This window comes from Phycodurus eques, chromosome 3 (assembly GCF_024500275.1).
Source record: "Phycodurus eques isolate BA_2022a chromosome 3, UOR_Pequ_1.1, whole genome shotgun sequence".
In the NCBI taxonomy this organism is placed as follows: domain Eukaryota; kingdom Metazoa; phylum Chordata; class Actinopteri; order Syngnathiformes; family Syngnathidae; genus Phycodurus; species Phycodurus eques.
Genome location: NC_084527.1, coordinates 16,341,329 through 16,353,811, shown reverse-complemented (window position 1 = coordinate 16,353,811; position 12,483 = coordinate 16,341,329). Strand labels below are relative to the sequence as shown.

General features: G+C 42.5%; 1 protein-coding gene across 2 annotated transcripts in view; it reads right to left on the bottom strand.

Annotated features, from left to right (window-relative positions):
• rhobtb4 (Rho related BTB domain containing 4) overlaps positions 1-12,483 on the bottom strand; it is a 54,580-nt gene that overhangs the window by 17,796 nt on the left and 24,301 nt on the right. For both annotated transcript variants that reach the window (XM_061672258.1, XM_061672257.1), the window contains 2 exons: positions 5,666-5,867; positions 5,446-5,549 (listed from right to left, as the gene is read on the bottom strand). In XM_061672258.1, coding sequence (XP_061528242.1) covers positions 5,446-5,549; positions 5,666-5,857 — 296 coding nt within the window. In that variant the 5' untranslated portion in view covers positions 5,858-5,867. The remainder of the gene's footprint in view (positions 1-5,445; positions 5,550-5,665; positions 5,868-12,483) is intronic.

Genomic DNA, 12,483 nt, shown 5'->3' with positions numbered 1-12,483 from the left:
CTGGCCAAGCGGAATGCAGCTTTGGTGGTCGATGAAGCAAAAACTCGGGACATGGGAGGAGTTCGGTGAGGCCATGGAGAAAGACTTCCGGACGGCTTTGAGGAAATTCTGGTCCACCATCCGGCGTCTCAGGAGGCGGAAGCAGTGCACCATCAACGCTGTGTATAGTGGGGATGGGGCGCTGATGACCTTGACTCGGGACGCTGTGAGCCGGTGGGGAGAATACTTCGAAGACCTCCTCAATTCCCCAGACACGCCTTCCCATAAGGGAGCAGAGTCTGGGTTCTGTGAGGCGGGCTCTCCTATCTCTGGGGTTGAGGTCACCGAGGTGGTTCAAAAGCTCCTTGGTGGCAAGGCCCCGGGGGTGGATGAGATTCGCCCGGAGTTCCTCAAGACACTGGATGTTATAGGGCTGTCCTGGTTGACACGCCTCTGCAACATTGCGTGGACATCGGGGACAGTGCCTCTGGATTGGCAGACCGGGGTGGTGGTCCAACTTTTTAAGAAAGGGGACCGGAAGGTGTGTGCCAACTACAGGGGGGGGGGGGGGGGGGTCACACTCCTCAGCCTCCCTGGTAAGGTCTATTCAGGTGTGCCGTAGAGGAGGGTCCGTCGGGAAGTTGAATCTCAGATTCAGGAGGAGCAGTTTGGTTGTCGTCCTGACCGTGGACCAGTGGACCAGCTCTACACCCTTGGCAGGGTCCTCGAGGGTGCATGGTAGTTCGCCCAACCAGTGTTTTGTGGACTTGGAGAAGGCGTTCGACCGTGTCCCTCGGGGGGTCCTGTGGCGGATGCTTCGGGAGTATGGGGTACCGAACCCCCTGATACGGACTGTTCGGTCTATGTACGACCGGAGTCAGAGTTTGGTCCACATATCCGGCAGTAAGTCGGACTCGTTTCCGGTGAGGGTTGGACTCCGCTAAGGCTGCCCTTTGTCAGCGTTTCTGTTCATAACTTTTATGGACAGAATTTCTAGGCGCAGGCGAGGCGTAGAGGGGTTCCGGTTTGGTGGCTTCAGTATTGCATCTCTGCTTTTTGCAGATGATGTGGTTCTGTTGGCTTCATCAAGCCGTGACCTCCAACTGGAGCCGTTAGCAGCTGAGTGTGAAGTGGCTGGGATGAGAAGCGGCCCTTCCAAATCTGAGACCATGGTCCTCAGTCGGAAAAGGGTGGCGTGCCCTCTCCGGGTCGGGGATGAGATCCTGCCCCAAGTGGAGGAGTTCAAGTATCTTGGGGTCTTGTTCACGAGTGAGGGAAGAATGGAACGGGTATCGACAGGCGGATCGGTGCAGCGTCTGCAGTGATGCGGACTTTGTATCGATCCGTTGTCGTAAAGAAGGAGCTAAGCCGAAAGGTCGACACCGGTAAAGCTGCTAGAATGACCCAGCCAATCACCTGACTTGAAGCCAATCGAAAATCTATGGAAAGAACTGAAATCTATGGAAAGAACTGAAACTCAATGTCCATAAAAGAAGCCCATGGAACCTTCAAGTTTTGAAGATTGCTTGTGTGACGGAATGGGACAAAAATCACACCAGAGCAATGCATGTGACTAGTTTCTCCATACCGGAGTTGTCTTGAACCTGCCATTGCAAACAAGGGCTTTTGTACAAAGTATAAAATAAATACCACTTGGCGTGTTCAATACGCTTTCCCTCTGTCATTTCACATTATTACACATAACTTAATTTCTGAGCTTATTTGTTCTACTTTCTTTGTACGTATGGATTACTTGGGTTGTTCCGAACATCTGGTGAAATTTTCATGTCACTAGCACCTTTGGAAATATATTTAGTGAGAAAAACGCTGACGTGTTAAATACTTATTCCAGCCGCTGTAACTGTGTTTATGTATGTATAGGTATTGCTCGATCCAACCAACAGGCTAACATTCCTCGTGTGTTTGAAGTGTGCCTCATGACAAGTTGCATGAACGCATGATGAAAAGCATGATTTATTTATTTTTTGCAGTGCATACACTGCTTGCTTACTTTTCCTACTGTAATCTCACCTACGCTAATAATGTTCCCTTTGACATACAGTACAATACGCTAGCAAGCCATTACATCACACTTGGACACACAGCCAAGTGTTACCACCATGGATTGAACAAGTATGCTAATAGGATCACTGCTTTGCCATCCTAACTACACTACAGTCACAGTGGCTGTCGTGTATCCAATAAGAAATGTTATGCATGAAATCAAGTTTATCGAGGATTATCTTTGCTTCTGCGTGTTTTGCATGGTGTGACTGTTCAGGTTGCGACTTTCTAGATATAATGTGAATGATTTGTGTGGATTTAAAGACTGTGTTATGGCTAATAATTGACAGCCAGCTATTATGTGATATAAATGGGCTTGCCAGCGTTGCATGCGTTTATGTGGTGCATCCACGGTACAAAGGTCACCAGTTTCTTGATTATGTAAGACGCGACACACACACACATGCATATACACACAAACACACAAGCACATTAGACATATCCTATCATAATTCAGACTTTTCTAAACAAAAATGAAATAAGTATATTAGCTTACTGTCACATAGTACCTCTCCATGTAGCACAAATATGACAAGCTTCTAAATCAGTTTGCGAGAACAATGCTTCTTTAGAAATGGCTTTAATTAGCAGGAAAAACATTTTCTTTTTTAATTACAGTACATTGCATCAGATTGAAAATAGAAAAAACATAGTTGAGGCTGAGGTTAAGTGTGACTTAGCCTATTTTCAGTATAAGATTGTGCTTTTTTTCCCAGCCTGCATTTTCCAATCCTAATAAAGCATGTGACAAAGCTTGATGTCATGTTTTGGGATCAACAAAGAGTGGAAGAAGAAGGGGCAGTGATGTGAGCTTAGCCATGCATCCATGAGAGGTGAGATGTGCAGCTATGAACAAGTGAATGGACAAAGATGGGCGGGGAGGAGGAGGAGGAAGAGTAGGAGGAGGGGAGGAGAGGTTGATGCCTGCCACTGCAGACATCAGGCAAGCGGGCAGGCAGAAAACAGCTGAGCTGGCGCTGCATCTTTATCAGCTGACTGCAGGCTGACAAAGCATCCGGAACATTAGGAAGGGTGTGGAAACATACACAAACAGGGAAAAACAACTGAGTAAACACACACTCAGTAAGAATGTAATAACACAACAGAGGCGAAGTATTTGGTGCCACAAATAGATACGCAAATACATGTCTGTTGCTTGGCTACACCAAAAGGTGTCAAGGCGATGCAAAATGCATCGACCTTCTGTTGTGAAAACTGAACCACTGCATAGTGTTGTACAGTGGATATATATACACTATGTCTAACCACCCTGTGAAATGAAATATTTTCGAGAGGGAAAGTAAAAAGAACTAATATGCTTGTACAAGTGTGCACACCCTCGTACATCTGGGGATGTGACTGTGTTAAGATTTAAGGAGTCACATTCAAACTCTTTTTAAATGGGACAACACATACCTGCCACTATTTAAAGTGCCTCTGATTAACCCAAAATTGTGTTGTTCTAGTAGGCTTTTCGTCACATTCTTGTCGTCACATCTTACAGTACAAGCCATGGTCCGCAGAGAGCTTCCACAGCATCAGAAGACGTCTCATTGTTCAAGGGTAGCAGTCAGGAGAAAGGTACAAAAGCATTTACAAGGCATTAAATATACCATTGTACCCAGTGTAGACAGTCATCATTAAGTGGGGAAAATATGCCACAAAAGTGACATTACCAAGAACTGGACATCCCTCTGTCAGATAAAACTTATGTCGATTAATAGACAAGAAACAGGACAAGCACATTGAGAGCAAATGAGAGACAATTTAATAAAAATTTGCATGCAAGGAGACAGTTGGACTGTTCTGTTTGTCTTAAAAGACGTTTCACCTCTCATCCAAGCAGGCTTCATCAGTTCATGCAGCACGGCTCAGTTCGGACGCAGGAACCTTTAGAATTTTATCACAAAACCTTGCATTTGAACAAGGGTATGGGGACTTTTGATATCCACGGTACATGTATGACTGTGCGATCTTGAGTCTTGTTGTTGTGACTTTGAAAATCAACAGGCTCATTAAGATGATGGAAAATCGAAATAAGCAAATGAAAATTACGTTGTCAAAGAGCTCTATTACTGGATGTCTGGAGCCTGTTTTCATTTGAATTTAGTAGGATTTGGTACAAAAATAGAGCTGATGCACTGGGATTAGTAGGAACTACGGCATATTTTTATTTTAAAAAGCTCTCTTTTTTCTAAACCTTTAGGCAGGGAAACATGTTTTGCAACTTCTGTTTAATCATCTATCTGTAAAGTCGGGCACTTGCATAGTGTCAAAATGCAAGACGCAGGTACCTTTGCTCGAAAAAAAATGCTCGAACACCATACAATGAAACCTCGATAGAATGCACTAATAGGGGCAGTGGGCTGTCCAGTATAGCCGATTGTCCGTTACATTGAAGCGATTTTATTTATTTATTTTTTTAGACCTTAAGCACCCATATTACTGTACAGTACAAAATTATTGTTTTGTAGGTTTTTTTGTGGCCTAAAGCACCCAGTACAGTACAAGGTTATTGTAAATAAATATTTTTAAAAAGCTTGAAAATTTCACATTTTATCCAAACCTACCACGCCTGTGTGTTTGGTCATGGTGGCATTGTTGACGTACAGAGTTGCTTTCAAGAGCTGCGAGGAATTATTGTACTTCCTAGTCCGAAATCCATTGCCAAAGGCGAACGAATGTTACTGTACCAAAAATAGCATGTTCCAGACTCCAGGGACTTGTGTTTTGTATTCCTCAGTTAACACTGCCGCCATGCCTCTCTCTCTCTGCTAGTGCTCTACGTACAGTACACAATAGATATTAACATGGCCGCCACGTCATCATGCCACTTTCAACATGGCTGCTATGTTGGCACATCTTTTGGAATTGGCTGCATTTTGCCACAGTGCCAGTAAACAACAGCATTCTGGCACTAACAGATTTTGTCAACAGCAGTTTAAGTGACAAATTGAAAATACTTTTCTCTATATAATTTGACATTCTCTTTGCCCGTTTTGCTTAATTATTTTTGCATTTCATGCCAATAAAGCAGCTTTGAACCAGGCATGCCGAGTAAGAGGATCAACCCATGATCCAATCATGTCTGCTGGAAGGAAGGGTGTAACAGCCTGAGGGCAGAGTTCAGCTAAAAAGCGCTGGTGGTTGGGTCACAGAGGAAAAACCTTATAAATTCTTTGGCCCTGTTAGTGTGGGATTGACTGGTGAGTTATGTCACAATAATCTCAACCCCGCCAGCGTGTTTTTTCTTTTCACTTTAAAAGTTCTAGGCTTTAAAATATCTGTAATTAATGTAAAAAAAGAAAAATAGGATTGTGGTCAAGCCAATGATTTGGATTTGTGTGCGTGTGTGTGTGTGTGTGTGTGTGTGTGTGTGTGTGTGTGTGTGAGTGCGCTCACCTGCCATAGGCGAATCGTCTGTCCTTGTGATGATCCCCGAAGGTGTCCCAGAGCCTGAGGGACACACTGACCTCGTCCACAACATCCCGGGACCTCTCTAAAACCTGTAACACACAAAAATGCCTTAACACAAGTCTATTGCTTTAAGTGCAACTTTTCTTTTAGTCATTTAGTTTACTCCACACATTATCCTGTGTGTCTTGTGTATGTGTGTGCCCACCTCCTGGCATACACGATACTGGTCGATGGCCCAGACGGTTGGCACGTGGGTGGCGAGGAGCTGATACTGTGTGAGGGTGGCATTGCAAGCCCGGGCACATATGAGTCTGGTCTTGCCCACTGCATTATCCCCTACCACCACACATTTAATGGTTTCCACATTGGGCCGCTCATAGTCTGTGTCTATATCCATGGAGAGGGCCCTAGGAAGAAGGGAAGAGAAATTAAGAGGTCAGTTTATGAAAAATGAAGAGTTCTATTGATAAGGCTTTCCAAGAGGAATGAGTCATCAGTGGGACACTTAAAGCTCTTGGCATGTCGGCACAGTGGTTTCTAACTGCAAGCCAGGCTAGGGAGGCTTTGTCAGGGCACTGAGCGTCACTGACCAGAATTTCGAGGACTCTGCCAACTTCTCTACAGAACACGTGCAGGGCCTGCAGAGCTATTTCTGTTACAGTAACCAGAAAAGGACATAGAAAAAGAGAGATGATGTCTTTTCTCACCTTGCATATCTAATCTTATATCTAGCCACTTTGTGCATGTTCAACAGCATTTTTCAGAATTGTTTATGATACAGAAGTAAAAATATAATGACGTGAAGCTTAGCAAACACCAAAACAAGAGCAATAAAAAGCAATTTATCTAAACAAAGATAATGCTCTCTATTGAGTGACACAATCAAAGTGGTAGTCATTTAACCATATGTTTATTATTTGGGTTGTAATCCGGATTGTAGTATTACATCCTAGTCCGTGGTGTTTTGACTATTTTAGTTACCTTACTTAGGTAGAACATAGGATAGGGCATTTGACAAAACGTCCTTATGAACTGAGAGGAAAATTGGCAAATTTATTGTTTTTTATTTTTTTTATTTAATAAATCGGATGGGAGAAGCTCTCTGAATGTTCTGAACTCCTATTTCATGTTGAACTATTTAGGACTGAATCACAGTGCCTCTGCAGGTTTCAGCAAAGTCATGTACTCCATTTTGCCCAAATGATTGCTTTAGGTCCCTGTAAAGTGAAAATAAGTAAGTCGTGTACATTTGACATGCCACAGAGAAGACTGCTGTAAACAACATCATAATTAAAAAAAAAAGTTTTTTAAATATCACCATGTATATATAATGAGCCTTCAAAATCAAGATGTTTTGACTCTCAAACACTGTGGGCGTGTTTGCTTCATGCGTGAAACCTCAGTTTATCGCTATATCGCCACAATACAGTACTCCATAGTTCATTATTTGCACGTTTTCAGCAATTATCTTCAAACATGTATAACGTGTTCAGAAAAAAATAAAAATAAAATCTCTGAACTCACTTTATGAGTTTTTTAAAGACAATCAATTCCACAATATTAACAAAATGTGTCTGACTGACCATCTGTCAACAACATAGGCAAACGCAGGAGATCAGATGTACAGCTCTATGGACTTTCTATGTTCGTACTGAATATCAGTGTTGGAATATTTTTTTCGGAAGACAGCATTACCATTGTTTATTTGGCCAAACACAAAGCACAGTTTTGAATGCCAAATTTCTACACACAAGAGTCCTTGTACAAGCTTTTCTATTGCATAACCATCCCCCGCACACAGTTTTACCGATCCAAAAATCCCTGAAACTTTTTCAAAGAACCACTCGGCAGACTCATAAATAGAGCCTATGAAACATTCATAAAAGGCCCCTGCTTGGTATTCCATTGACGTGGTTGTCTTTACTCCGGCACCAACTGATACCATCAGGTAAATATGGCATCCATTCGCTAGACATGAGCCGCACTATGAGGCCTGACCTGTACTTCATTTCGTCACACATCTCCAACCTGCTTATCAACCAACAACTGGTCCTGTGCTGAAACACCCCACAGACATCCTCATTAACATGCAAAAGCGACACCGATTACATCAGTCAGGACAGTGGGCAACCTTTGTCTGTATGAGTTTGAGAAACGAGTCAATTCCCTGAATTAAATATGCTGATAACACAAGTGTCTTTGCAATGTTACAAATTAGTATTAATTAATTTTCCTTAATGCCTGTCTGGCTGTGACACACACTCCATGTAAGGGAGAAATGCAGTAATCTGCATTCTACTAACATGTAGCCCCCAGCCTAGTTTGAGGTTCCAGTCATCTTCACGCTCTAAATGACAATGGTGGTGTGATAGATTTTTCATTGTAGTCTAAGATCTTTAGAACTAATAAGGCATGGTTTTAGACAATCACAAATTATTTCCACCTGGCATCCATTCTACTTTTATAAAATGAAAATGTGCCATAACAATTGAACAAAACAACCAGGTTTCAATAATAGGGTCAGTTAAATGAAACATTTGACTCTGTATTGAATCACAATTAACCGATGAGCAAAACGTCTCGGAAATTGAAAGAAACTATAGAGAGTATATAGAGTGTGTTAAGATCTCAAGTACAACTAAAACCACACTTTTAACATGATCTAAATACGGTGACTCATACTTTGTTCACAAAGAATTTCGGTAGATGCGGTGGGTGGAGGGACAACTATGAATCCAACGTATCCAATAATCTCTCTCTAATAACCTCATATACATATTAGGTAACATATTAGGAAAAAGGTTGCTTGATGGCCAAGTGGGAGGCTACACTTCAATCGAGAGTTACAATGAACTGTGGATGCTTTTGCGCAAGCACAGTTTGAAATGGTAAACCCTCACCAAGCTTGTGTTTTTTAATGACAGAGCATTTTGCATTTTTTTTTGTTTGTCCAAAACTTGGTGGTTTATTTCAACATCAGTTATGTTTGAGAAAAGGTGCTTTGTCAAACAGAAGTGACAACGCTCAGTCGACCAATCCAAGGACCCTGACTGTATCTCACTTTACCCTTTTGTACTAATGTTGATACCCTGTATTTTGGTAGCCTCGAGGCAGTAACTCGGTCTGTAAAAACTTTGCTATGAGGACAAGAGTGTCATGTGCTCATGGTAGTAAAGATTGGAGGAAATAAAAAGGTAACTAGGGCCTGAGAAGAGTTTGCTTTCCAAGCACTGTCAAAGTGCCCTTGAGAAAGATACCAAAGTCTCAACTACTAAAGAACAAGCTCATGTCAACTGTCACTTTGAGCTGAAATATTGTTTACATTCTGGTATTAATGTCAAACATCTACAGACATGATAAAAATGCAAAATAAGGCTAAAATGAATTGGACTGTACGGATTCTGATGAAAATAAAAATAAAATAAAATTTTAAAAAAGCCTGAGGTTATGACGTTATTAGCACTCAGTGCTTCCCATGTAAAATCAGATATGGGAGTGGGATTTCCAGAGAGACGAGCCAGGGAGGGATTATTTCAGTCTTAGGGAGGAGGAGAGGACTGTCACCCGGTATTACAATCAGTCGGTCATGCCACAGGGATCAAAAGTGCAAAACCAAAAATAACCAAACATGTACATGCATGGTAAGAATTTGGCCCTTATCCTAGCTCTTGGAGAGAGGAACTAAGAGTGACAAAAGGCTAAAAGACCGGAAGCATGTACTGTTTGTGCATGTTTAGTGCCTGCTGGTTAGTGATAAGCAGCGATATAACCAGGAGCAGCTGCTGGTGTGGACAGACACTCAGGGCGATCCAGAGCGACCAGTCCATCTGTGGTCCTACAACGGCCTCGGTCGCGTGTCGGTCATAAGCCATAACCTAATTATCTCCTCACGCATTACTGACATGTAAAGCACCTGCTATCTGGTCTGCATTTGAATTGTAATGAGCTTATCCAGGCTACCACAATTATTTATAGAGAGTTGCGGAAGAAGCCTTGCGGTTATAAGGGTGCAGCAGTGCAGCTCAGAGGAACGGAAAGAGAAGCTGCTAAGCTCACGTTTCATTTTTAGCCAATGACCTATTGTTAACTGCACACAATTGTCTAGAATTGATCTGTGTTGCAATCATCCCCCCTGCATGCCAGCAAAGATGACTGTTGGAATGTATGCAGGAAAAGGAACAACAAAAAGAAGAATCTTTTTAGCCGTACCCAATAGGGGAAAATTCAATTTTTTCGCTTTGTTATATTGAATGCACAAACAAGAGCCTGTGGACATGCATAAAGGGAGTGATGTCAAAATGAGGGTGGGTAATCACAAAAAGTGCCCCGCGTTGTTGGGTTGCTGCATGCATAGTATTTTTTTTTTTTTTTTTTACATTCTTCCTCAACAAGCAGCAATCCTGCATTGCGCTAATTTAATCGCTGAAATATCTGTAATACTATGCATGAATAGTGTCAAATTGTTATATTCTGTCAAAATTTTAAATGTAGCCTTTTATTTTTTCTTTAAATTTCATGTAAATGTGCATACAGGGTACAGTTTCAACATTCTGTGATTGCTTGCATTCTACAATTTTACACTCAAAATCATACCATAGTTCAACTTTATTGATTTGTTGCTAGAACATTTTCTCAATCTTCACACTTTCTACAATGCTACAACTGTATCCGATTGATAAAGTTTGATTTGAAATGTGCATTCATTTTGTTTTCAACTTTCGGAACAAATGTGCAGAGTATTTATTTTGTTAACAAACAGCGTCAATGCATGCATCTTTTTTTAAAACATTGTATATAAATTTGAATTCAGAGTATTTCCTGTTTTTAAAGTTTACAGCCATAATGAGCTAGCGATAGAGTGCCTCGTTGTCGGCCGTGGGTGTGCGCACGTCACGGAGAGAAGGTAGAAGAGCGAAGTAATTTTTTCCGACCTGACAGCCAGCTTGTGGATCAACGAGGCTGATTTCGAGCGCCTTGTTGTCGCAGCGTGGAAACTCCCGCGATGACCGGTGGAACATATTCCAGCCACCAGAGGGTCAAGTGTTGTATTTTCACAGCGCAAACATATGTGGAGGCATAAGAGAGATGCTAGATAAAGTAGCATCGAGTTTTCCAGGTCATTGCGGTGGTATTTTATGGACAGTTGACAGTTGAGCAGGACGTGGTTTCAGCGCATTCAGTGGACACGCCCACAGTGTTTGAAAACGGAGACAAGGGCTTGGGTTTTTTCACGATTTTGAAGCCTCATTTTATATAATTGGCTGTTTGTTTTTTAATCATTTGGCAGGGTTGTTAACAATACTCTTCTCTGTGGCGTGTTCAATTTCTGACATTTATTTTCACTCTACAGCAGCATTAACACTATGTGTAAATGTGAATGCAAAATGCGTTGAAACAGACATTTTGTCACAAAGCTGTGCATCTTTTTGCTCCTGTGTTTCTACTTGTTAAGACACTTCATTCATCTGACTGCTGCTGAGCTTTGTCTGGCTTATTCCCAGCTGTGCCCACTCAACCACACCACCTCTCCCACAGACTAAAACTCCCCCTCCTCCTTTCTAACATTAAGATATTCTCCCACTGAAATGCTCCGATACATGGTCACTCACATCCATCTAACTAACTAGATGTATACATCTATCTATAGCCGTCACAACTTACTGAATGACAGTAAGAAGCAGCATTAGACCCATCGCCTACGCCCTCCCGTGCCCCCCTCCCCCTGTCTGTCTGCTTTTCTGTTATGTAACACCTTTTGGGACCCATGGAAGCAAAAACCCTTATCCCAAAACTCACCCCTTTTTTTAGTCCCATCTCTTTGGCCTAGAGTTCATCCAGATCACATGAGCGAGTCTCTTGTTTCTCTGCTTGGCAAGTCATGACCTCAACAATCACTCACATTATGTTAAAACTCTCTCACCACAGCTTTGAAATAACCCAGGCTCGACTTTGATTTGTAAGCATTGTTGGAGGAAATGGGTTAGGAAATGGGTTAAACAGTGTTATCACACACGCAACGTATTCTTCTTAATTTGGTGACAAGTGTTTTACTAGCCTTTGTTTGTGTTATCTAGGTGTTGGAGACAGTGAGTGCCAGAGGCACAGCTGGCACAGACTGCTTACATAATCGGGTCTGTAGCCTCTGCTTGGCTCCCCCGATGGCTGACGGTAGACCTCAAAAGACACGGCACAGACATGCAAGCCGACACAAACTTGCCTCGCCCGCTGCTGAGGGCGCTGGTGTTCATATACACTCAGTCGGATGAAGAAAATGCACACATCTCAAGGAACGACAGTGTCAACCACGTTCTCCTCTCTTCACGGCAACAATACTAAGCTCTTCTTCATGCCCTCCTTTCTTGTCCTTCATTCCTCCTTCACTGACCATGTTTGCCACCTACTCCTTGTCCACCTCTCAGCTTGTTCCCCTCTACAACCTTTGTACCAAATGCTCTGTTCACTATATTAACATTGCTATTGTAGTATCAACACGTAAAGAGTGTTTGTTTTGCCCCGACCCGCTGAATTTCCTCATAGTGTTGATGAGAGAGAGAGAGATTATGGGGGAAACTTATTTACAAGAAATGCATTTTTAGAATATTGACCCCTGCCCTCAAACGGAGGAAAATCCAAAATGTGTACTTAAATGATTAAAAATGAGTTGCACATGAGCTAGGTAAAAGTGTACCTTAAATGAAAAAACAGTTCTTCAAAATTAAATGCAAATGTTTTGTACTTAAAAGTTAAAGATAACTGAACTGTAACTGCACTTATAGTGTAGTGGTACACTCGCTTGGCTTTGGTGTGAGCAGCGTGGGTTCAGTTCCCACTCAGTGATGGTGTGAATGTGAGTGTGAATGGTTGTCCATGTCTATATGTGCCCTGCGACTGACTGGCGACCGGTTCAGGGTGTAGTCCGCCTTTCGCCTGAAGCCAGCTCGGAGAGAGGCTCCAGCGCCCCGTGACCCGAACCAGGATAAGCGGTGTTGAGAATGGATGGAATGGATGTTTTTGGGATGTGGA